This window comes from Cladosporium halotolerans (genome assembly GCF_011745625.1).
Source record: "Cladosporium halotolerans strain TM138-S3 chromosome Unknown Sca25, whole genome shotgun sequence".
In the NCBI taxonomy this organism is placed as follows: domain Eukaryota; kingdom Fungi; phylum Ascomycota; class Dothideomycetes; order Cladosporiales; family Cladosporiaceae; genus Cladosporium; species Cladosporium halotolerans.
The window spans coordinates 187,202-211,983 of NW_027191476.1; the positions used below are offsets into that span (position 1 = coordinate 187,202).

The 24,782-nt window shown below is 58.3% G+C and overlaps 7 protein-coding genes across 7 annotated transcripts; 3 read left to right on the forward strand and 4 right to left on the reverse strand.

Moving 5' to 3' along the window:
* Positions 1-50: 50 nt before the first annotated feature.
* dre2 (Fe-S cluster assembly protein DRE2) lies at positions 51-1,624 on the reverse strand. The gene is made up of 2 exons (XM_069375630.1): positions 712-1,624; positions 51-650 (listed from the first exon to the last, which is right to left on the reverse strand). The coding sequence occupies exons 1-2, from the start codon at positions 1,475-1,477 to the stop codon at positions 352-354; spliced, it is 1,065 nt and encodes a 354-aa protein (XP_069227606.1). The 5' UTR covers positions 1,478-1,624; the 3' UTR covers positions 51-351.
* A 1,333-nt stretch (positions 1,625-2,957) lies between these two features.
* WHR41_07026 (uncharacterized protein) lies at positions 2,958-4,085 on the reverse strand (the record flags this gene model as incomplete). The annotated part of the gene is made up of 1 exon (XM_069375631.1): positions 2,958-4,085. The coding sequence occupies one exon, from the start codon at positions 4,083-4,085 to the stop codon at positions 2,958-2,960; it is 1,128 nt and encodes a 375-aa protein (XP_069227639.1).
* Positions 4,086-11,468: 7,383 nt separating this feature from the next.
* Positions 11,469-13,456, forward strand: WHR41_07027 (uncharacterized protein; the record flags this gene model as incomplete). The annotated part of the gene is made up of 2 exons (XM_069375632.1): positions 11,469-12,322; positions 12,382-13,456. 2 exons carry the CDS (start codon positions 11,469-11,471, stop codon positions 13,454-13,456), a joined length of 1,929 nt encoding a protein of 642 aa, XP_069227608.1.
* A 775-nt stretch (positions 13,457-14,231) lies between these two features.
* Positions 14,232-15,263, forward strand: WHR41_07028 (uncharacterized protein; the record flags this gene model as incomplete). Its single annotated transcript, XM_069375633.1, has 1 exon — positions 14,232-15,263. The coding sequence occupies one exon, from the start codon at positions 14,232-14,234 to the stop codon at positions 15,261-15,263; it is 1,032 nt and encodes a 343-aa protein (XP_069227605.1).
* Positions 15,264-17,065: 1,802 nt separating this feature from the next.
* On the forward strand, positions 17,066-20,236 carry WHR41_07029 (uncharacterized protein; the record flags this gene model as incomplete). The annotated part of the gene is made up of 1 exon (XM_069375634.1): positions 17,066-20,236. The coding sequence occupies one exon, from the start codon at positions 17,066-17,068 to the stop codon at positions 20,234-20,236; it is 3,171 nt and encodes a 1,056-aa protein (XP_069227604.1).
* A 203-nt stretch (positions 20,237-20,439) lies between these two features.
* WHR41_07030 (uncharacterized protein) lies at positions 20,440-21,900 on the reverse strand. The gene is made up of 3 exons (XM_069375635.1): positions 21,539-21,900; positions 21,239-21,395; positions 20,440-21,163 (listed from the first exon to the last, which is right to left on the reverse strand). Coding segments are annotated over exons 1-3 (432 nt in total). The 5' UTR covers positions 21,540-21,900; the 3' UTR covers positions 20,440-20,889.
* Positions 21,901-22,939: 1,039 nt separating this feature from the next.
* On the reverse strand, positions 22,940-24,538 carry WHR41_07031 (uncharacterized protein; the record flags this gene model as incomplete). Its single annotated transcript, XM_069375636.1, has 1 exon — positions 22,940-24,538. The coding sequence occupies one exon, from the start codon at positions 24,536-24,538 to the stop codon at positions 22,940-22,942; it is 1,599 nt and encodes a 532-aa protein (XP_069227669.1).
* Positions 24,539-24,782: the final 244 nt, after the last annotated feature.

The window sequence follows — 24,782 nt, forward strand, 5'->3', positions numbered from 1 at the left end:
CAATGAGTGCTAGCGTGCGAACAAAGTAAGGTAGACGACTGTCAGTAGAGTTTTGGGGAGAGTGGTCCCACTAGGAAACGGCGATAGATTTCAGTTAATGTGAAATGTGGCAAACGCCATTGCCAGACGTTTCGATCGATCAATATGTGCAATGCCTTTCCTTCAATCCCTTTCATAAACCATGAGCATAGCATAAACCCTTATCATCCCAGTTCCATCCAAAGCTATCGTCGACGATAAAGTGTGTGATCTACGTCTTCCACGCAAATACACAATGCAAATGCAAAAAGCATCTTCTCAAGCCTTCATGTATTGATCATTGACAAAAGAGAAAGAGGCCCAATTCATGCCTCAAAGCTGGACATCATTGTTCACCAACCGCACCTCCTCGCCAGGCTTGAACGCCGGCAGGCCAATGTACGGACAGCCGTCGCAGCGGAAGGCGTCGCCCAGCGCGCAGTTGCCACACGAGCCCACCTTGCCCTGCACTGTGAAGTCGACCTCTGCCAGGTCGTCGGCGTTCAATTTAGCCAGGTTGGCATCGGCGTTGGCACGCTTCGCGGCGTCTTCGGCGTTCAGGCGCTCGGCGAGACCGCAGCTGCAGTCTTTGCACGCCCGGCGACGCTTGGTGTTGGGCTTGCAGGCTTCGGCTGGGAGGAGTGTTAGTTGTGTCAATTCAGCACAAGACAGTATGACAGGTAGGCAACGTACGAATGTTCAAAGGCTTCTGCCTGTCCTCCTCCGTAAGCAGTGAGTCCGGATCAATCCTCTCCGCGCGCTCCAGCTCCTCATTACTAGGGATCTCCATCTCCATATCCTCATCATCATAGTCCACTCCAAAATCATCCGACATATCCACAAACCCCACGCCCGCCGGCGTCGTCTTCACAGCACTAGTCCCATCCCCGTTCGCAGAGATGTCCTGACTCTTCCTCTTCGCCGTGTTAACAGCCTCGACCGGATTCGCAGGAACAGCAGCCGCGTCCGCCTTCTTCTTCTTCCCGAAACTCAACTTCACCGTCTGCTCCGCCGCCGCCTTCGGCTTGACCAGCCCCGCGCCCTCCGCCACCAAGCCCGCCAGGATGCCCTCCGTCTGCTCCGCACCGTCCAGCTCGCCGCTCTGCGCGCTCAGCCGGCCGTCGGGCTTGAGAGAAGGCGCGAGGCGCTCGATGACGGCGCGCTCGAGCTTGTGCGCGCGCGCGCCGTCAGCGTCTGTGAGCAGCAGAATCAGGTCGTAGGTTGCGGCGGGGAGCGAGACGAGGCCGAGGGCCAGGCGGTCGAGCATTTGGATGTCGGTTGCATTTCGGTCGTGCGCGGCGAGGACGGTTGTGAGGGCTTCGGGGTGGGCGGCGAGGGAGGGCGGGGCGAGGAGGAGGGTTCGTGTGGTGTGTTGCTTTGTGGTGGTTGTGTGAGAGGCTGTGGTGGGGGCGGAGAAGTCGAAGTCGGGCGTGTTGTCTATTGTTACTGAGGGCGCCATGGTGGGCTGTAGTGAGGGGTATCTTGATTGTCGAGGGGAAGTGAACAGTGTCCTGAGAGAAAGAGAGAGTGTTTGGTTTGGTTGTTGGGCGCAAGAGTGAATAGATGATCAGATTACTCTTGCAGCGGCTATCATTTGCGGAGCCCGGTGACGAAACTTTGGGCGAGGGGTGACTGATGAACCCCTCGGAAATGTCTTCTCCAGCCGGATTGGAAATCCAGCCCTGCCCGCAAACGCAAACATGGAAGCAAGCCTTCCGACATCGCGCCCGGTTTGCTTTGTCATCTACCAATCATGTCTTGCCCCTTGCAAACGGCCATGCGATTGCTACCTATTTTGTTTTTATTCACTTCAGGCACATATCAGTCTCGCCTATGACCTGCGCACACCATATCGATACTCTACCTAGCGGCCACCATGTCTGTCTGTGGCTGGTCTCAATGAAGGGTGTCTCTAGACTAATGTAGCTCTGTCAGATGCTTGTCTCGAGAATGGTCTTGACTGCATCAACATTTGGCAAACGTAGTAAGAGGTCCACTTTAGATGATACACTCGTGTGCGATTTGGATTCCGGCAAACCATTTGTATCGCTGAAAGGCTAATGCATGAAGCTGCAGCAGCTACGGATATACACCTCAACTTGGAGAATACTAGAAACGTCGTTACAAACAGGATATACCCAGTCAGAGTGAGTCCATGTAAATGTTTCCCGCTCCAGCGCTTTGACTACGCCGGTTTGCGACATGTCCACCACCAGAACTAGAGTGATAGTGACTTCTAATAGGTGTCCCAAGTGAAATGAGCTTCTAAATCACTTGTGACACCGCAGGCAGACCAAATGCAGCATGCCATGCTGGCAACGTGTCGGCCTGCAATTGCAAGCCTGTTTCTCGCCTCGATGAACGGAGCAAGGGATCTCAAAACGTCTCCAATCCCCCTGGTACTTTTTCGAGATCAGGTACATGAAAGCCGCCGGGTTCGAGGAAGCGCAGCGCGAGCTGGGGTTCGTGATGAAGGAGAATTATACGATTGTCGAGAAGTGGCCGATGGAATAAAAGTTGGCGCTGTCGGCGGAGGGCGCACAAGAGGAGTTCGAACTTGGTGGGAGCGAGCGGTATGTTGAGTGAAAGAGCAAGCGTGGTGTGTAGTGTCTCTCTCCGTATGCGTATTAGATGGGTGTGAGATTTAAAGTAGGACGTGCAATTAAGCCTCAGTGTGAAAATGAAGCTATTGAAGTGATCTTGAAGTCCGACTCTATTGGTAGTATATGCGTTTAGTTTATGTGAACATCTATGTCTATCAGGCCTCCTCTTCTCAAATCGAGAAGGCAGCACAGTTTCGGAACTCCTCGCAAAACCCAGAAAAGCCAGTCCGTAGGCGGCGGCAGATACAAGACAAACAATCAAGGAAAAGATGCGGGTATCTCTTCCTCGCAGCACTTATCCACTTCTCTCATCGTACAACATCCATGGTCCAACTCTTACTCAGTCCGCTTGAGGACCATGCGGGCGTCCTCGCCGGTGGTGAAAGGCACGCCAAGCTCGAAGAGGGTGGTGATGACGCGGGAGAAGTCGGTGAAGAACTCGTCCTGGTCCTTGGCGTAGCGCTCGACGACGGGGCGGAAGGCCTTGTCCTTGACGAGCGCCATGTCGGTCGGCAGCATCATCAGGGTCTTGCTGCCGTTGTCCTGGAACTGCACGGGGCCGGCCCACTTGCGGTGGCTCCACTTCTCGCTCAGCAGCAGCTTGTAGTAGTCGTTGGTGAGGGTGATGGGAGAGAAGGTCCAGGGACCCTCGAAACCGCTGCGGTCGGTGTGGCAGCGGCCGAGAGCGTGGGCGCCGGAGAGAGTGACGATGTCCTGGTCGTTGAAGCCCATGCGGTGGAAGATGGCGCGCAGGTGGTCGTTGCCCTTGGAGCCATCAGGCAGGCGGCCGTCAGGGGTGCAGTAGCTGACGTCGCGGTCCTGGCGGCCGGGGCGCCAGTGGATGTCGGGGCCGCCCATCTCCTGGATGGCGCAGCTGGCGGCGAGAGTCCACAGGTCGGAGTAGGAGATCCAGGGGAAGGCCTGCTTTACGGGCTCGAGGAAGTCGCGGGCAGCGACCAGACCGGCGTTGGCGCCGTGGTCGCCCTCAGGAGGGAAACGCATGGTGGCACCGTTGGAGCCGCCGGTGCCAGTCTCCTTGTCGTAGGTGCCGGAGGCGTGCCAGCCGAGACGGAGGAGGACGGGGCCGTAGGAGCCGTCATCGTAGTCGTCCTCGTCAACGAGCTTCTTGGCGATGAAGTCGTAGACCTTCTGGTAGTCCTCCTTGCTAGGAGAGAAAGTGGCGGAGCCCTTCTGGCCTTGGGCGGCGCTGCCCTGCTTGAGGGACTCAGCGTTGCCGCCGAGAGTGTAGTAGCCGAGACCAGCGAACGCGACAGCGGCGAGGCCACCGATCAGAGCGGTGTTGCTGCCACCAGAGGGCTTGGGAGCCTCGCTGGCGTAGCCACGGCGAGCCTGGCGCTGGAAGGCCTGGCGGGGGACGGCGACGCGGCGGGCGGCGGGCCTGATGGTGGAGGCCATGGGAGTGGCGCGCAGAGCGCGGGTGGCCATCTTAGCGGTAGCAGCCATTGTGTGTGCTGTGTTGAGTGGAGAAGGAAAGGAAATGGGTATCACAGAGGAGGGAGTAGAGGTGGATCAGAGGCAAGGGACGAGAGAGCGAGGTGGTCAGCAAAATAAAGGAAACCGTCGGCAATCGCTCGTGAGCAAACGGGAGCCCAGCACGGCCCTAAGAATGTGGTGGAACTGCGCAACGAGACTCGTCCCTTCGCCGTCCGACCACCAGAACGGGCGGCGGCGATGATGGCAAAGCGTTCGGCGGACCCACAGTACTTATCATCAATCGCCGCCAGGGACCGATGGGGCTGCCGGGCGGTTGGCGATGTCGGCAGCCATCGTCACTCCAGGCTCGCTTGCCGTCACCTGCCTTGACTGAGGAAGGGCGTTTAGGTGCATTATCGTACGACGCGAAGGGCTCAGGCAGACATTGTGTGCGAATGCCGGTGAGATGTCGTCAAAGATGGATGCGCAGGGCGGACGAGGCCATGCGACGCTAGCGTGTCTGCGTTACTCAAGCCTCTCGCCATTGGCTGCTGCCCCTGCGGCTCAAGCGCCCTTCGGCTCCGTGTGAGAAATTCCATCAGCCCTACGAGTCGCTGTCTCGTTACCCCTTCGGGAAGGCCATGGCGACGATCACGTGCTAGACCTGCCAGCGCGATCGGGCCCTGAACATCATCCATTCCGTCGGAGATCGCTTCCGCATGTCTTCCCGTACGCACAATTGTAGGCATCATATGAGTGTGGCTGCATTTCGTTTCAATACAGGATTGTGCTTTCTACAACTCTACCTTTCACGCCATCTGTCCTTCGGTGGCATTCCCTGCTCCATAGTAACTACGCTGCAATGGCTGCGTTCTCGCCCGACGTACGATGATGGCCTCCCGTGTCAGCCTGAGCACCGGTGGGGATGGTTGTAGAGTTGAATTGGTAATGTGATTCCGTTGGTGATCAAGATGCTCTCGTGTCTGGCGTCTATGACTCCAGTCCTGGAGTGCCTCGTCCAATGCAAGCATTACGCTGATGTGCGGTTCAGAAAATAAGCTGCTGAGTACCGTCTCCCTTCCGGCGTCATTCGAGGTTTGATCGTTGGACTGTCGCCTTGCAGAGTGCCGCTTGTTCGTAAGGTGATCTTCGCCTCAGTTGGGCAGTGGACTTCAGCCTTTCCGAGATCTGGTGCGGCGTCCCTCGCCTTCAGCACCACTCTTCTCTGCAGCCTCAATGATTCTCTGCCACTCTTCTTCCTCCGTCGACGTGCTGCTGTCATTGGACCTGTTCAGATCGGTCGTGGTCGTCTCCTGAGATGTGCTGTCGTTGGAGCTGTTCGAACTGGTCGTTGTCGTCGGCTGGGGTGCGCTGCCCTGCCCTTCCCAGTCCGCCCATCCATTGACCCTGACTCCGCTCGTGTTGAGCCAACCTTCGCTGCCAGCCGCCGCGGCTGCCCACCGCCCCGGAGAGTGGAGGCTAGAAGTCCGGTCGAAGAGGTTGGGATTGCGTACTCTTCCCTCGTCAGGATGCCGCGGCAATTCAGCAGGGGCAGGCGCGAAGCGGACGCGGGTTGCGATATGAGGAGGCGGCAGCGCTGAGGTGCTATCAGCACCCGCCGAATTAGAAGACTGCTGGCCGTCGTCTTCTTCGTCGTCGGCGTGGTCTTCTTCTCCGCCGGCATCACCTCCGTCCTCCATGACCTCGTCGCGGTCCTCCTCCCCACCGCCCTCGCCCTCACCTCTCCCGCCCTCGCCGCCGGCCGCAGCACCGGAATCGCCCTCGTCGTTCTCGTCGTCGTTCTCCTCCTCATCGTCGTCGTCGTCTTCGTCATCGTCGTCGTCGTCGTCATCGTCGTCATCCTCATCCTCATCATCCTCGTCCTCATCATCCTCTTCCACCTCCTCTCCCCTAACCTCCCTCTCTCTCCTCCTCCCTCTCCTCTCCGCCGCCGCCGCAGCAACCACCATTCCCCACCCGCCATCGCTCGTCCCATCGCCGCCCTCCACCGCCATCAGCTCGGTGGCGACAGCAGCCCTGGCGGCGCGCCAGTCACGGCGTGCACCAGGCACGCCGTCGCGCCAGGCGTCCAGGGCCACTGCCGCCTGCTGGCGCAGCGAGCAGAGGCGGCAGAAGGCGGGCGGAGGTGAGGCGGTGGCGGGAGGGGGGACGGGGTGGCCGCAGTTGAGGGCGGAGAGGGGAGGGGTGGGAGGCGGGGAGGGGGAGCGGGGAGAGGAGGGTTGCTGGGGCGGGGTGGACATGGTGGTGGTGGTGGTGGTCGTTGATTGGTTGATTGGTTGGTTGGTTGGTTGTGCGGTTGTGGTGATGTTGTGATAGGTAGGCGCGCAGAGGGGAGGGAGGGGAGGGGGAAAATCTTTCATGCAAGCGCGCGCGGGAGGGGAGTGGGAAGCGGCGGAAACAAGGGGAAGTCCCGCTGGAATCTCGCGCGAGATGTAAGTGAAGTTTGAGCGGTTTGCTCAGTGATTCAAGCAGTGCTCATCAAGCATCGCTCTAGGGACCTGCACGTATCCGCGCAGGCACCATACAATGGCGGGCTCCGCGGGAAGCTCATATCCAGGGCAACAACAACAACGTGAACAAAGAAAACCAAGGAGACAATGGATCCAGCGCCAGGGAGCATGCCGTTCCACGCAAACTTCACAGCGTCTCCGAGACTCGATCGAGGATGGCCAAAGGGTGAGCTCATATCCAGGGCAGCAATAACAATAAGGACAAAGAAATCCGAGGATATTATGGACCCATCGCTAGGGAATATGTTATCCCACACAGACCTCAAGGCGTTTCCGAGGCTTGATCAAGTAGGGCCAGTACAGGAGCTCGTCCCACGCAGACCTCTCTCTGCTTCCGAGGCTTCATCAAGAATGGCCAGTACAGGAGCTCATGTCCAGGGCAACAATAGCAGCACAACTAGAAGGATCCAAAGAGTTACTGGATCCGGCGCTATGGGATATGCCACGTCACACCTCACTGTGTTTCCGAGGCTCGATCGAGGATCGCCAGTACCGGAGCTCATATCCAAGGCAATGACATTAGCAAGGATAAAGACAATCAAGTGAATTGAATGATCCAGCTCTAGGAAACGCGCCATATCACTCCTCTCTTCGTTCCCGAGACCCAGTCCTGTTAGGGAATATACTGGCTCCAGCTCCAAGAGATCCAGGCATCACTTCTCGGACACAGGCATGGTCCAGCATTGCTCCTCTCTGATCGCATGGCGTCTGGGAATCATCCCTTCGATCGTCAAGACACGAACCTCGAAATCCACGGTGCTGATGCCCTCAGTTCCGGTCTCATCCTCCAGGCACTGGCTCGCGAGGCCAGGCGGGTAGTCTTCAACGATCTCATTCGCCTCGCTGTCTATCTCGTTAATCTTACATTCCATGAACGACCGGATCAACTCATCCGCGTCGACGAACACTCCCTTCGCATCATCGTCGTCCTGCTCCTCCTCTGCCGCCCAGCGCGAAGGCCGGCGCCTCCTCCTCCGTTCCTCCTTCTCACGCTCCGGATGCTTCACGCTCTCGTCGAACGTGACGCGCTTCTTGGGCGGCCCGCCCGCGTCTTCTCCTTCCGGGTATTCCGCTAGGAGCACGTAGCCCTCCTCGTCGACCGTCGGGAGGGCTGGGTCCTCGTGCTCCCGGCGGAGTATGGCCGCGTTCGCGTACGCCACTTTGGCGTGGCGTAGCGCCGCAAAGACCCTGCTGCCTTCCGGCAGGAAAGGCTTGAGTTCTTCCAGGGTGTATCTGGGCGGCAGCTTTGCGCGGAAGGCTTTGCGGTCGGCGCGGGCTGCTGCGAGGGCTTTGCGGAGGGCTGAGAAGGAGTGGCAGGACGGGCAGAGAGCTGGGTGGTTGGAGGTGTAAATGGCGAGAGCTCCTTCATCAGGGAGTTTGTGCTGACAGACGGTTGCCTTTGCTGGCTTGCAGGCGTTGCAGTGGCTAATGTTCGCTGCGGAGATCGTTGGTTGGCCTGGGGCCAGAGGGCCTCCGACTAGAGGGTGTTGACAGGTGGAGGCGACTACTGCTGGTAACGCATGTTGTGGACCTCGACTGACTGTCGCTTCAGCACTGTCGATGCACGAGTTGCAGTGCGTGATTGTCGCGGCCTTGAGGTTGTTCGGATCGAGTGGCGTGTCGACTCCTGAGAGCGGGTGACCGCAGATCGAGGCGATGACCATGGGCATGGAGAGGTCCAGAGGCTCAACGCGCATCGGCGGCGGCATAGCTGACTGTTTCTAGGTCGATGTCAGCTCTTGCTATGCGACGCTCGCTTTGAAATGGTGTGAATGCTGCGTCTTCGCTTCGGCGCCGCCGTTTGCCACGCGACCTACGACTTAGGCGAGCTCGTCAGGTGCTGCAACACAGTTGATCATCCACTGTGGGTGCCCGACTCTGCTACGAGCGGTGCACATCGTCGGTGAGTGATCTGTCGCCGCCAGAGGTCTCGTCGCCGAAGAAGGCAAAGGAAAGGGATCTTCGATGAGCCAACGCAACTGACCTTCGTGGGCAGTAAGCAGGGCAACATGCAGCAGTAGATGAGGTGCCACGTCGTTTGTGCTGCAGGAAGAAGATGCCCCAGGGGAGCTCGTAGGGTTTTGCGATGCATCGTGAGTGCAGGGTGAAGGAAGTGGTGTTGGCGAAGAACTGGTGTTGATGTGTGTCTGAACAAGCAGCGAGACAGTGAGGCGGCGTTGTGGCAGTCAACAAGCAGTCACTTGCGAAGCATCAGCCACCTAGCTAAGTCTCTGCATTCACAAAGGCCAGAGTGACCGGCGGCCCCTCGCTAGATCGTTCGTGCAATGCTGCAACTTCGCTCGTCGTCATTACATTGGATAGGCTACTCATTGTTATCCTCTATATCGCCTACATCGACCTCAAGGCCCCACTATGCCTATGCCCTCACAACGGTCGCAGCACGCGGTTCGAACATCAAGGGGTTCGACGATTACCGGCGATCGACATTACAATGGATCTCACAGAACACATGGAGAATGGACATTCAAACGATTCGCGCAAGTAAAACCAATTGCATTCGATAGGAAAAAAACTAAAGCAGATCATTGAGCTCAAAGCAGGAAGAGGTGGCCTCCATCGCTGGAGAACCACAACAACCTCTTCGCAGAGCTTCGTTCGCTCACAACACCGCTCCACACTCTCAGGGCATCGTAACCGCTTCCCTTCCATCGCCACTTCGGACCATTCAATCCCAGAACCCATCAGACAACAAAAGAAAGATCACAATGTCGACGGAAGGTGCTCAGACCAGCACTCTGATGAATATTCAAACTCCGGAACGTCCTCCCACTCATCTGAGTCGTCCGCATACTCCGAAATATCCTCCCACTCATCGGAATCGTCCGCAGATTCGCTCTTTACCTTCACCTCATCGCCAGCCCCCATACCCTCCAGAACGTCGAAGCTCACCTTCTTACCGCTCGGAGCCCTAACAACAGGAGTACCCTTGTCCTTGGCATCAGCAGCAGCGAGATCCGCCATCTTGTCAGCGTGGTTAGCAATCTTCGCCGCAATCTTGTTGCAGCGCCTCACAGACTCCTCGTAGCTACCAAGATCCGTCAGACCATTTGCACAGTGCCAGACGTACTTGGCCTTCGCAGCCTTGGACTCAGCAATCATCGCCTCCTCGCAGGAAGAGCAGAGGAGAATGTTGGGAGAAGTGGTGATCATGTACGTCGAGGGCTCGGCATCCGAAGCAGAGAGAGCGCTGGCCCCATGACGGGACATGGAAGTTGTCAGTGTGAAGTTGTACACCGAGTGCTTGCATTCACTGGCGAGCTCGATGTGGGTGAACTCCCTGGAGAACCCGTTCAGCAGAGACATCTTTTTGAGTGTTGCTCTTGCCAGTGTTGTTTTTGTCAATATTGGTGCTTTGCAGAAACAAGACAGGGATTTGAGAGCCTTGGACGGGCGGTTATATACACGATACGGACGGCGGAGCTGAGGCGTGGTATGGGGGCTCAAACGTATTGCTTGGAGCCCGTACATAGGTATTGTGAGGCAACCCCTAGGATTTCACCTCTGGCTATGCTTTGGACGTTGGGGAACAAATGCTTTGTTGCCCTTGTAAGTTTGACAGCGAAGGGGGCCTTCTAGTGGCTGCTTTTCTTTGTTGGTAGCACGAGAGGCACCTCACTTTGCGTACAGTGTTCGCTGCCTTCGTGTACCCGCTTTAAACAATTGCTTTGTTCTACCACAGAGCTGCTTCGGTCCTCCAGGGGCCCCACGAGCAATAGCAAAGGAAAGAGTAGTTTCCTTGACCGATTTGCATGGGAAGAGCGCACAGTCTGCAATCATCGGTGTCTAGAAGCATTTTGCCGAGAACCACTACATTGTCACATTACTGCAAGAGTCTGCGAGCGTATCAAACCCCGTGTTGCTTGAGCAGTCGTTAGCGAAATGAGATGTTGCGAAAAGTCTTACAAAAAACAAGTCATGGGCCCGGATGTAGTGGCTTTTGATGAGGTGGAAGGATTCGTTCTACAGAACATCGATCAGTCCAACGATAGCTGGCATTGGTAATTCATGGTCATGAGTGGGCGGTAGATCATTGCTCCAGACACGAATGGTATTCCCTTTGTCAATGAATGATCAACCATAGGGAAATCGTAATGGTCTGACTGCATGCACTTGAATAGTTCAACACAGAAGACGAGCAGACATGCACAAAAGTATAACAAATCGTTTCTCACATTCTCTGTGCGGTGCATACTGCGGATGGTGCGGTCACCGTACTTCCCATCTACAGTACACTCATCGGCCACACTCTTCACCAAAATCAACTGCCGGTCTGCTTGCCCCACCCCGAAATCTGGGCAAATTGCCAAACAGTCTTCGTCTGGGTCGTCGCCGAGTCGAAGCATTCGCTCGGCTTCTCGCTTTTCGGCCCAGCACGGGGACGCGAGGCCCATCCTTTCGATCTTCACAACGATCCTATGTACCAAATCCACCCTCTCGCTCCACAATACCGCGACCTCCGAGCTCCAAAAACTAATCAACATCACTCTAAGCCTCGGTTATATGACGCTGACTTAGGGCTCGTCGGAACCTGCCAGCACCGCCAAGACTCAAGTGCCTTGGCCTGGTCGCGATCGACTTCACAGGTTGCCAACTCCTCCCATTTCTCCTTAGATTCTCCGCACTTCGCCTCCGCAGTTGTGGAATTGCGCATGCGTTATGCGGGCATGGGTGAGACTAGGTCGTGGTAGCAAGGTCGCCACGTGAGGTGCCAAGGGTGACTATGGTCATTCGTCGGATTTTAGTTTGTGGGAGCCGGTAGTTGACTGCGGACAGAGGTTTGGGAGGTTTGGGAGAGGTAGGTCTATAAGAAGCCTATAGATCTCCGTATTGGGCCCTCCTGCAATCGGTAAGTGGAACAGCCATGGGTTTCCCTACTTCATCGAAGCGTACGTACGCCTTCGTTTCTCTACTCGCGGCATCGTCGTTCCTCATGCCAACATCATGTCTCCCCTCACCCCACGAGCCAGCACACTTGAATCTGGCCCCAAAAAGATCAGCCCAAAATGAAACCATCCACCCCTACCAGAACGCCTCCCTCTGCATCGACGCCCGTGTCGAAGATCTCCTGTCCCGCATGACACTCGAAGAAAAGGCCGGCCAGCTCTTCCACACCCAACTACAGCAAGGCCCCAACGGGACTCTAGACGCCGGCAATGTGACAGCCCGGCGCAACAGCACCGAAAACATGGTGAGCGAGAAGCTAATGACGCACTTCAACCTGGTCGGCGAAGTTCAAGACGTCGGCGTTGTGGCTGCGTGGTACAACCGCGTACAGGAGCTGGCTTTGTCGACTCGTCTAGGAATCCCCGTCACGCTTTCGTCGGACCCCAGGCATAGTTTCACCGACAACATCGGCACCGGCTTCAGCGCGAACGCCTTCTCGCAGTGGCCCGAAAGCCTTGGGCTGGCGGCGCTGCGGGACCCAGAGCTCGTGCAGCGGTTCGCTGAGATCGCGCGGGAGGAGTACATGGCGATCGGGGTGCGGTCAGCGCTGCACCCACAGATCGATCTGTCAACCGAGCCCCGCTGGGCGCGCATCGGTAACACGATGGGCGAGGACGCGGAGCTCACTTCGAAACTCGTAGTGGCGTACCTGAAAGGCTTCCAGGGCGAGGAGCTAGGCCGGCACTCCGTGACGACTGTGACGAAGCATTTCCCCGGCGCGGGGCCGATGGAGAACGGCGAGGATAGCCATTTCGTGTATGGCAAGAACCAGTGAGCCGCGCCCCACCTTCAACGATCCAGCAAGAAACCCAACTGACCAGCTCCGCCAGAACCTACCCCGGCAACAACTTCGAGCATCACTTGATCCCCTTCCGCGCCGCCATCGCCGCCGGCGCCCGCCAAATGATGCCGTACTACTCGCGCCCCATCGGCACGGAATACGACGAAGTCGGCTTCTCCTTCAACAAGCAAATCATCACCGATCTGCTGCGCAATGAACTAGGCTTCACCGGGATCGTCGTCTCGGACTGGGGCCTGATCACCGACACCGTGATCCGGGGCCAAGATATGCCGGCGCGAGCGTGGGGCGTGGAGTCACTGAGCAAGCTGGAGAGAGCCCAGCGCGTGCTGGATGCGGGCGTGGATCAGTTCGGTGGCGAGCAGAGGCCGGAGTTGGTCGTTGAGCTTGTGAGGGCTGGAAAGGTGAGCGAGGAGCGGATCGACCAGTCCGTGAGGCTGCTGCTGCGCGAGAAGTTCGTTCTGGGGCTGTTCGAGGAGCCGTTTGTGGACGTGGAGGCTGCGCAGCGGGTTGTTGGGAATGCGTACTTCACGCGCTTGGGATTCGATGCACAGCGCAGGGCGTTCACGCTGTTGAAGAATGAGGACGGGGTTTTGCCGCTGTCGGTGGATGATACGGCGGTGAGATTTTACACGGAGGGCTTCAATACTACGCTGTTGACTTCGCGCGGGATGACGGTTGTCGACACGCCGGAGGAAGCGGATGTCGCGTTGATGCGCCTGCAAGCACCCTACGAGCCGCGACCTGGCGGATTCGAAAGTGCGTATCATGCTGGCTCGCTGGAGTACAATGCGACGGAAAAGGCCAGGCAGGCTGCTATCTACGCGGCCGTCCCCACGGTCGTAGACATGTACCTGGACCGCCCAGCCGCCATTCCAGAGATTGCGGAGGCAGCAGTGGCGCTGATGGGCAGCTACGGTGCTAGCCCAGAAGCATTCCTGGATGTTGTCTTCGGTGTTGACGGCGCAAGTCCTGAGGGTAAGCTGCCATTTGACCTACCGAGAAGCATGGCCGCTGTTGAGGCGTCGAAGGAAGACGTGCCATTCGATACGGAAAACCCGGTATTTAGATTCGGGGACGGAGAAAAGTATGCGGAGAAATGCTGAGCGACGGTGTCGATTCGGTAACTATGGAGAATCTGGATGCCGATCAAAGACATCCAGCTGTAGCTTGCTTTTCAACTGAATATATCGCAAGTACACCTGTCAATGATTTGCTCGTCGCTGGATCTATGCAGTTTTTGGCTCGTACACTCCTGGGTTGTTGTGGTATCAAGCATTTAGAACAGAAGATCCAGCTTGAGTCGCGTAGGTATGCCTTCAGGTAACAGTATGCTATGATCTAAGTACTCGATGAAGACCTCTACTGTAACTTCGTCAGCCTAAATATCTTCCCTGGAACCCTAGACCCGCTAGGTCCCTTAAGCGGGATCGAACAGTTCCATAGCTGCACAGCACCGTGAAATAATCGCGAACGTCGAAGTGTCCAATGTCCAGCCCTTCGGCATCCCGGAACGTGCTTGCACCCGAGCCGCTCGCCGAGCCCACGCTGCCGGCATCTTGCAGCTGGCGCCCGATCCACACAGACTGCCATGCGCCCTGTTTGCCTAGATCAGGGTCAATGCAAGATTGACTTTGAGTGATCACTGAACATTTGTTCGAGATGCATGGGCAGTAGGTGGTGACGTCGTGGCGTCCTCTATTTCTACATGTATTCTATGCGCGTCGGATTGAGAATGGAAGAGTCGAGGCATTTTATCAACTACGAAGTAGTTGTTCGCCCAAGCCAATTTGTTGCGCGATACTAACCCTTCGTTCGGCTCCCGCGTGCGCGTACTACAGAAATTCAAGGGCCGATCGCCCAATGTCCTACATGCCTGCCATGAGACGTTCAACCAGACTCGCCACCAGCGCGCGAATCAGTCCTTCAGTACCTTCAAAGGTTACCAAGAGCTACGTTTCGCCAGCCTCAAGCGACAAAAAGCAATCCAGGCAAAGCAAAACCCGCCCTACCCGCAAGCCCCCACCCGACTCGTCCTTGAAAAAGGAATCAGATCAACGCGTATATGGCGATCAAGACAGCAAACCTGAAGGAGACGGACGGCTCGCAGAGCAGAAGTGGCAATCATGGAAGTCGACCGCGACCTCTTCTCCCTTCCCAGACTTCCCCAGCCCCACTCCAGCCGACTGCGAGGAGACCTACTCCGTCTTAAACCAGCGCCACCGCGCCGCGGTCGAAGAAGAGTTCAGCGACCCCAACACGCCCGAAACGATCCCCTTCGTGCTCGACGCCATGATGGTAGCGCTCCTCAGCCAAGCGACGAGCTGGAGCAACGCCAAGCGCGCGATGAACAGCATGAAAGCGACCTACGGCTCCGTCTTCGCGTACGACGCGATCATGGCCGGCGGGAAGCAGAAGCTCGAGGCCGCGCTCCGGCCCGGTGGTCTGCACGTGCGCAAGTCAACGCTGATCTATTCCATGCTGCAGCAGGTGCGCGAGCGGCACGGCAAATGGGACCTGGACTACCTCTTCGAGGCTTCCGACGAGGAGGCCATGAAAGAGCTGCTGAGCTACAAGGGCATCGGGCCGAAGTGCGCGTTTGTCGTGATGAGCTGGTGCCTGAAGCGGAATCCGTTCACGGTCGACACGCACGTCTTTCGCATCGCGGGGCTATGGGGATGGGTTCCGGCGAAGGCCACGCGCGAGAAGGCGCAGGCGCACTTGGACGCTACGGTTCCGAAGAAATTGAAGTTCGACTTGCATTTTCTTCTTATTGCTCATGGCAGGGAGTGTCCGGCGTGTCGGGGCGGGAGCAAAGGAGGGGTTGTTTGTGAGGCCCGGAAAGAGATCAGGGCGAGACTGAGCGCGCGGGAGGAGTCGTCGCCAAGTTCAGACAAGCAGAAAGTATGGTAATAGTATCAAGGCGGGTAGGGGTGGGTTTGGGCTTGCCTACCGAGTCCTTGCGCACCTGGATCCATCAGTGGACAAAAAAAAAGCAAAAGGCAAAAACATACAACAGGCGGGATTCCCAGATGGTCACCCACTCTAGTACTAGTCGCCCGGTTCAGTGCTTATGTATGGCAGAGCGGACGGGATGCCCAGTTTTCACTGACCTGTGGTCGTATGTGTCTGTCAATCCGGTTCATTGCACAATATCGTTAAGCATAAAATCCCTTCCCCCTCGAGTTCGCGGTTCTGAAAACATCACGTGGCGTATGATTTCGGCAGCCAGTCTCACAGTGACGAAACGGCGAAGCCTCCCAGAGAGACAGCAGAGCATTTCGAGTGGTACACCATGATCATAATCGGGGATGCCGATGTTGGTATCCAGAAATTTGTCCCGTGATCTGACCATGTTGATTAGGGCTGTCTACCACACACGGGAGTTGGTGTACCTTGGCCAAAAAAGGCCCGCCTTATGGAGTGATTCGCATTATTGAGGTACAATCATCGCACCTCCCGCAAAGGCGTTTGCGGTATCCCCTTACGGAAGCTCACTGGGCAGATAAGTCCTCTGGTACAGCCCACACCTGCAGGCGGTCGGTCCATGGTGGCGTGAGGCAAGCAGTCTGTTCCCGTAACAACGTGGGCAGATAGGCTTCCACAATAAAGGTGAGCACAGATGAAGTCAGCGGATTGCGCGAGTCTCAACACCGGCAAAGGCGGCGCCACGCCGTTATGGCTGTGATGAGGTGAGCGTTGGTTGCCGGGCAAGTGCAGAGCTTCGCGCGGTCACTGCAAGACATGTTTTTCCAACCCCTTCCGCCTCGCTTCCGGATGTTTTCGGATTGACGTCGACGTCTTCAGGAATTCTCTGCGTAGGCATTCTGACTCGGCTGACCGACAGTGAGAACCCGGCGAGCCCTGCCCAGGGTTGATGATGGGCTGGGGTCGGTGCGGATCGCGCTCGGTGAGGAGCGGCGTGGGCTCCGCCGGCGCGCGCACCGTGTCAAAGCGGCTGCCCATAGCATTTTCCGCAGTGAGGATGGGCCAGACGCTTGACCGTTGAGATGTGCGGTATCGCCAATCACGAGGATGGCGCGACCGTTGTCACATGCTAGCATCAACAATGCCGTGCCGTAGTGAGGCTTCGCGCTGCTGCAGCCCCCGCCACCTTTTGGCGTTGCCCCGCCGACGCGCCATGTTTTTCCACCAGGGGCCTGACTGCGGCGCTGCCCCACAGCCAATTAGACACCCAAGCGGTAGCGCACGCGAAGTGGCCCGCGGCCGGCTCGTCAGGCCTACAGTGGTGGATGGTGGTGGACGCTGGCGCACAGTGGTCCGCCGTCCAGTCTGTGCCCTGAAACGGACGTAGTGGGTGAGCGTAGGCGATCGGAGCCAGACTCCCAGATCCCTGGGCCTTGCGCAATAATTCCTCGCCGCGCCTGAGCAGTGGCTGGCGACCTGCGGGGGTTTGTTGACCACGCTTCGCTTGCGGCCGCGTACGTCTCCAGCCTCGCGGTATTGCTCCATCTCCACTGTGCTACCCTCGCTCGAGTCCCCGACACTGTGCGGCCGGTGGTTTGCGACCGCGCATTGTCACGGCGGCGAGCCTGCACTCACGAATCTGACGGCCTTGAGGGAGCGGATCTACGAAATCAGAGCGACTTCCACAGACAGGACGGGCTGCGGCATGGGAGCTTAAGTGGGCAGTACGGAATATTCAGCGGCCCCCATATCCCGGCAAAACTCCTCAGCATCACATACTCGACACGATGAACCCTCGAAATCCTTTGGCCACTCTGGCCCTCGCCGGAATGGTCGCTGGCCAAACATTACCATACAATCCCTCAAGGATACTACTGCAACGAAATGGGTCCCTCGCATACATCTTCCAACCGTCGCAAGACCAGCCGGGACAGTCCAGATTCCTCTCGCTGGACCTCAGCCAAACGATATCAAATGACAATGCACCTTTCACGACCTACTCGGACACGCTGCCATTCCTTGACGAGGGCAAGCAGATTCCCTTCACACCTATGATGGACACGGCAAATGGGCACATTGTGGCAGTCACGGGCGACTGCGCGGAAGGCGCGGATGGCATCAAGATATACACTCTGGTTCCGGAACAGGACGCGCAAGCAGGGAACGGCACATGGAGGGAACAAGATACGTCCAGTCAAGATATTGGCGAGCAGGGAGACCACGCGGGAGCGAACTTCCTCGCTGCGGGCATGGCTTTCTCTGGTTACACTAACGGCAGCATCTCGGACTCGACGCTGTATCTTTTCGGAGGCATGTGCCCTTTCGCTAACAGCACGGACGAGACGTGGACGAGCAAGGGCAACTACTCAAACATGATGCTCACTATGGCCGCGCGGAGCGTCAACTTGGACGACCTGGACTACAATATCGATCTCGCACCAGGCAGAGGACCACCCATTGCCGAAGCCGGATTTACGATCACCGGCCTCCCTCCAACCTTCTCCGACACGGGTGATGACAACCCGCAGTATCAACAGCAGGACTTCGTCCTCCTCGGAGGCCACACGCAGGCTGCTTTCATCAACATGTCGCAAGTCGCCCTCTTTTCCTTGCCACAAGAAAGCTGGACCTTCCTCCCAGTCACGCAGCCCAACAGCGGCAAGGCAGATCTCGCGACCCGTCAAGACGTCCAAGAAATTGAGCCCAGGTCCGGCCACACCGCTGTCCTGAGCGAAGACGGCGCCAGTGTTATAGTATTTGGAGGCTGGGTTGGGGACATCAACACGCCCGCGCAGCCTCAGCTGGCCGTCCTGCGTTTCGGTGCTGGCTTCGGCGGCCGTGCCGGATGGACTTGGACTGTGCCAGAGCAGACTGACAATGGCATGCCGGGTGCGAGCGCTATCTACGGACACGGCGCGACGATGTTGCCGGGCGGAGTCATGATGATCGTGGGAGGCTACTCGATACCGGATTCAGCATCCAAGATGATCCGCCGCGACACGCAGTTCAACGATAAAGTGATGCTGTACAACACCACGTCGAACTCCTGGATTGATTCATACACTCAACCTAAAGAGAGCCCTGTGCAGCAGGAGTCTGAGAAGCCAGGGGCACTAAGCAAGAGCTCACAGCGTGCTGGCTTAGGAGTGGGCATTACCTTCCTCGTGCTCCTCCTCATCGCACTGATCATGTTCTACTTCTGGTACACTCGCAAGCTGAAGCGAGAGCGTGAAGAGCGCGCTCGCGACTCGCTTTCTCGTGGATCCGACGGCTCTTTCGGTCAGCCTTTCTTGGAGAAGGGCGCCTTCGAGGGGCAGAACGACGGTCCTTCAGTCATTGGCGACTACTGGCAGAACCCTCGACCGAACGATGATCCGTACGGCTGGACTCAGCCGCAGACTCAGCAAGTGGGCAATACTACTGGTCTCTTCACAGACAAGCCGAGTCCCACGCGCGGGCTGCGCAAAGGTGCACCTCACAAGAACTACCAGTACCAGCCTGCGCCTCACTTCGACGAGCAGCGCATGAGCCATGGGAGTGGAATCCACCCTATCGCCGAGCACGAAGACGAAGACGCCATCTCGAGACTGCCGTCGATCAATCCCGATGCTTCTCTAACAGAAGCTCAAAAACAGCTGCGTGAAGTCGAGCGCGTCCTCGCACCTCAACGCGAAAGCCAACGATGGTCAGACGATCCGTTCAGAGACCCCGAGCCCAACCCCCTCGGAAGCCACCCGTACAACCCGCTAGACAGAGGCGATACCGTGCGACGCGTCCCAACCAACGCAAGCTACAACTCCCCAACACGCCGAAAGCACAACCCATGGGACCTCGACGGCGTACCTAACTGGACGTCCGAGTACCGCCCCGACGAGCCTCTCCTCCTCCACTCAACAGGTCGCATCTCGCCCTCACGCAGCGACGACCGCACGTCCTCCACCCTCAGCGAGCAGTCCCACCGCTCCGCCGCCTCGACCAACTCCATAACCCGCACCATGTCCACGCGCACCGGCGCCATCCTCGCCGCCGCAACAGCCGCCGCCGCCCGCACGCACAGCAGGAGCCCAGACCGCCACTCCTTCTCCGACGCCGAACAACAACAACAACACACCCCCAACCGCGCGCGCACCAACACCGACCCCTCCATCCACGGCCCGGACGCCGACTCCTTCACAACCGCCCGCACCAGCTTCGTCGCCCTGCAATCCGAAGGCGAAGCCCTGCTCGGCGGCCGCCCTGCCGTCCCCCCACAACCAACAACCACCTTCGCCCCGCCCCAACACCCCGACCTCCTCCCCGCGCCCCTCTCCACCTCCAACAACAACAACCCCGCCCGCAAACCCCGCCCGCAAGGCCTCATCGGCTCCCTCCGGCGCGCCATCGGCGCAATCTCGCACCCCGAAACCCGCTCCTTCAGCCTGACCGCCTCGTCCTCCAAACCCGCCTACCCGTCGCCGACCTCCCCTTCCCGCCCCAACGCCAACGCCGCAACCCGCCCTCCAGCGCCCCGCCGCGCCGCCTCCGACGGCGGATACCTGCTGCGCCAGAAGCGCGGGCGCAAAGACTGGCTCCCCGATCCCGGGGCGGGAGCCGAAAGCTGGGAACCATACCGCGACACGGGCGACTGGGGCCCTTCGCCGGCTTCGCCTCCCGCTCAAGAAGGCGCCGGCGGGGAAGAGGAGGACTGGGACGTGGAAGACGCGGCGGCGCAGCGGGACGTGCAGGTCATGTTCACGGTTCCCAAGACGAGGCTGCGGGTCGTGAATGACGATATGGATCGGGCGAGTTTGAGGAGCGCGAGTGCGAGCGAGGCGGTGAGTCGGAGTGGGAGTGTGGCGAGTGCTGGGTTGCGGGCTGGGGGGGTGAGGGCGCGGGGCAGCAGGAGTGTGTTGGGGGTTGTTAGTGAGGGGGGGCTGAGGGGGGTGAGGGATGGGGAGGAGGAAGGGTATAGGGATTGATGGGAGGGGGGAATGGGATTTCTTTGGTCTTGATTGATTGCGATTGGATTGGATTGGATTGGACTGAGCGGTCTGAAGCAGCGCTGGCGTTTGGGAGGTTTGTTTCTGATTTGGTTGACTTTCTTGTTTTGATCTGGGGTTCTCGTTTTGCGGTCCATCGAGAGACGACTCTAGATTGATCGGAAGGGCGGAGGACGGTCTTGTAAATTCTGTTTTTCAGAGATTCGGACTTGTTGTAGATACAAACGGCCTTTGATGCTTTACTAGCCCTCGCAGCCAAGGTGCGTGCCTAGAACTTGGGAAATGCAATTGATGTTATGAAAACCTGCTGTTTTAGTCGAAATACAAATATCTCTCGTGACCTCTCTTCCATTGATTCAATTTATTTCATTTCGCACTGCTTCACTTCGCATGCTGAGCTCCCAAAGATGAGAACCTCATCCTCTGGGGCATTCTTTGTTATACATTTTCGTTGTTCACGTTTCCACATCATTGAAGAAGGTAAAAGAAAAAGCAACTCTGTCTGAAGCGAGTATAAGACAGAAGGCAAGCCACCTCCCATCCCTTCCCGCCACAACAAGCCAGCCAAATGAACCGCCCAGCGATCCACACCATCATATCATCACATCCTCCCACAATCTCGAAACCAGGAATCACTTAGACTTCGGCGCCTCCTCCTCCTCAACGCTGCCGGTAGTACCAGCAGACGAGGCGGTGCTCATCTTCTCGAGCTCGGTGTCCTTGTCATAGGCGGCACCGGCAGCGCCGTGCAATTCCTCGTCGAACTCGATGACCTCCGGGTCGACGGCCTCGAACTTGGACTTGAAGAGGTTGTGGCCGGCGGCGGCGCTGAAGCTGTTGGTGCGGCGGCGCGGGTTGGTCGGGTTGTAGGCGTAGTCTTCGAGCTCGGAGAGGCCGGCGGCGCCCCTGTGGAAGGTGGGTGTTAGCTGGTGAGGTGGGGTGGAGGTGAGAGGGAGGGTTGAGGGGCGGATTGAAGCTCACCAGTTGCCTTTGCCACCGCCCTGCTTCTTGGTGTTGGACGGGGACTCGCCGGCGTATCCGGATTTGCCGAAGTACTTAGGGAGGTGCTCTTCTGGGGCGGCGGTGCCGTTGGCGAGGCCGACGTGGTCACGGTCAGTGGCTTTGTGGCTACGAGTCACTGGAGGGGGATATTAGTTGTGTTCTGTGAGGCATTGGGAGGTGCGGGAGTTGCGGGTGTATGTTCGTGAGCTCGTGAGAGCTTCGGTGGAATGAAGCGATGTTTGTTGTGCATCAGCAAGGGTTTTGTCGGGTGAGACTCACTGTTCGGGTGTTTGTTTAAGTGAGGAGGGTGGCGGTGATGGAGAGATGTTCGGCGGAGGAGTTTGATGTTCGGCGAGAGGGTGTTGCAATGGAGGTGGATGTCGAGGAGACAAAGAGGAGGGATGGCAGTGTCGAGCTGCGGTCTAGATAAGGCTTGCAGGTAGGCGGGTAGCTGCTGGCGAGCTGCTCGCGTGACCGGCGATCAACAAAGGCCCGACGTTGTTACGACAGGCAGGCACGCCCGACACGCACCCGCCGATGACTCCGCGTTACCTTACACATGCGGCGGATTGCGTGCGATACGGCAATCGCAGCGCCGTCTGGATGGGACAATCTCGGCGGGCGATGGCAAGTGGACTGATGATGCTCTGCCCTGCCTCACCGGACGGAGCCCGCCTTCAAGTCACGCGGACGGCGACAGCCCCAGCCCAGCTCAAGCTTTCCGCTGGCCCTCGACCACCAAACGTGACTCGACAACCGCCAGCCTCCGAGTGCGGATCGCCCAGGCACCCCAGGCACAGACAGCTGTCATTAGCCGTGCAAAACTATGCCTTGCCGACGCAATCAGCGTGGGATATGGCATTAGAGACGCCTCATCTCAATGGCCTGTCGTGCTGCCAGAAGGCGTGCAGTGTGCACTCCGCCCCACTCCAGCTGCACCCCACGTTTTGTGGCCCCTGTCTCCAATGCCTTCTGACGTACGCCTTCATTCTCGTGTTTCGCTTTGAGAGGCACACCAACCCGAGTCGTGATTGCATGCGAGTCACAGTTTATCGCTATCACAGTCATGCTACACCCCACTTCGAGGCTCCAGAATCTCCATCTACACAGCCTCCCGGCGGGCCTGATATCCACCTTCTGGCTTCTTCCAGAGCATCCCAATGGCCGGCCGTGCGCGCACACGCGAGCTACCCCACGCTGCGCTATCCCGCTTAAGGCTTGATAGAGCTGCATGCCTTGTGCGATGCCTGAAAGCAACTTGATTGAACAACGCCTCCTGCACGGTAGTGAGAGCCTGGTGCAAACAACGGTAGCCTTACTGCAGGGCCGTCTTGCCCATCGTTTCACGACGACACCCTTCAAAACGCATCCGACCGATTTCCTCAAGTATCCACGTGGGGAGGGATTCAGTGTTGGCCATTATTATTGAGCGCCGCCAAAAAGTTTTGGGCGTGTCGAACGTAGACCTGGAAATTGCCACACGATCTAACGGCAGGTGCGAACTTTTCTAATGAACCCTAGGTTGCCGGCAAAGCCCCAACTAGTGGCCAAGACACTGGACGGATGAAATGTAGCAGATGAATGCCCTTCATGGGTTGAGTTGTTGAGCATTTGGTAGGAAACGAGCCAACAGCCCGCCACTCCATCATCCAAGAGACCCACATACTAATCTCCGCTCCCTCAATACCAACTCCCCTCAAACCTCTTCACAACACTCCCCGCCTCCACACAAGTCTTGATCGTCTCATACACCAAGCTGGACGGACACTCCCTCCCCGTCAAACACCCCGCGACCCTCCCCGCCGTCTCCTTCCCGTCCTCCCACGCCCCCTGCACATACCCGAACATCTCCCTACTATTCGACTCGCCCGTGAAAACCACCTCCTTGCGCTTCCCCACCGGCTGCCGCAGATTCCAATGGTGCTGGTCCAGCTGGCCCAGCGGCCAATTCGAATAGCTGCCCATGTACAGGGGATCCAGATCCCACCTCGGGACCAAGATGTCCAGCGGCTCCGGCACGTCGGGCCCGTAAATCTCGCGCAGCTTGAGCATCGCCTCGGCCCGCACGTCCTCGTCCGGCATGCGCGCGACGCGCCGCGCCTCGGCGTCCACGTGCGTGTTGAACAGGATGTACCCGTCCCGGGAGCCGTTGAAGAAGCCCTCCGCGTTCAGGTTCTGCCACACGGGCCAGCGGCCGCGCACCTCCGGGTCGGCGTAGTACGTGAACTGCTCCGGGCCCCAGAAGGCGCGGTCGAAGAGGAGGAAGATCTTCTGGTAGACGGCCATGCCGAAGCTGAAGATGGCCTCCTGCTTCCATTCGGGGAGGGGAGGGGTCCATTTGACGCGGTCGTCTTGCAGGACGCCGATGCTGAGGGTCGAGACGACGTGCTTGCGCGCGGCGAAGAGGCCGCGGTTCGTGTGGACGAGGCGGGAAGGCGAGGAGGGGGACCAGTTGATTTCCGTCACGGTGGTGTCGAGGTGCAGGCGCTGGGAGGCCGGGGACCCGGCGGCGGCGGCGAGCGCGGCGTTGAGCTCCTCGACGAAAATGTGCTTGTAGCCGCGCTGGTCGATGACGAGCTGCTCCGGCTCGTCGGCGCCGACGTAGTCCTCCTGCTCGAAGGCGTTGTACAGGCTGCAGACCTGGGGCGGCTGCGCGGTGGTGAAGTCGACGTTGACCCACTCGTACAGGCGCTGCAGGGCGGTCTTCGGCCGCCAGCCCAGCATGCTCAGCCCCGTGCGCGCCGTCAGGTCGACCTCCATGTCGTCGAGCCGGTTTTGGATGAAGTCGAGGATGCGCGAGGAGATGTCGTCGTAGAGGGTGGCGAGGCCCGAGGCGTCGATGTCGACGAACTTGCCGGCCGCGACGTCGACGGTGTCGGCCTCGTCGACGCCGCGGCGCCCTTCGAACCACGTTCGGTTGTCGTAGTCCTGTGGTGCGGTCTGCAGGTTGTATTTCTTCGCCAGCTTGGTAATGTTCTGACGCCGCGGGCCCTGGATCCAGTTGCAGCCCTTCTCGACTTTCGTCACATGGCCGGTCTTCGGGTTCGTCAGGCTCTCCGTGTGCGCGCGCCCGCCGGGCTCAGAGCGCGCTTCGAGGATCAGGAAGTCGGTGATGTTGTGCTCAAGGGCGAGCTCGCGGGCCACTGCTATACCGGAGATGCCTGCGCCGATAATGATCACGTCTGCTGTGGCGACGGGTTGTTGATCGGAAGGCAATGCGGCGCTCCAAGCTGTTTTGGCCGCGGCCAAGGCATAGAGGAGAGAGGAAAGGCGAGCCATCTCTTTGGACCACACCCCGTCCTAGATTTATGTGATATGTATATTTTACCCGTCCCGCCCAGCACAAGGCAAATCGTCTCTGCCAAACCCTTCAAACTCGTGCAAACGAAAAAGCAAGCAAGAAGAAACACCTACCTCTCTCCATCGCGCAGCGATAAGAGCCTGCACCTTTATAGGCCCGCCGTTAGTAGGCACCGCATCACGCGGCCGCCGAAACGCAGTGCGACGGTCGTACGCAGTCGTC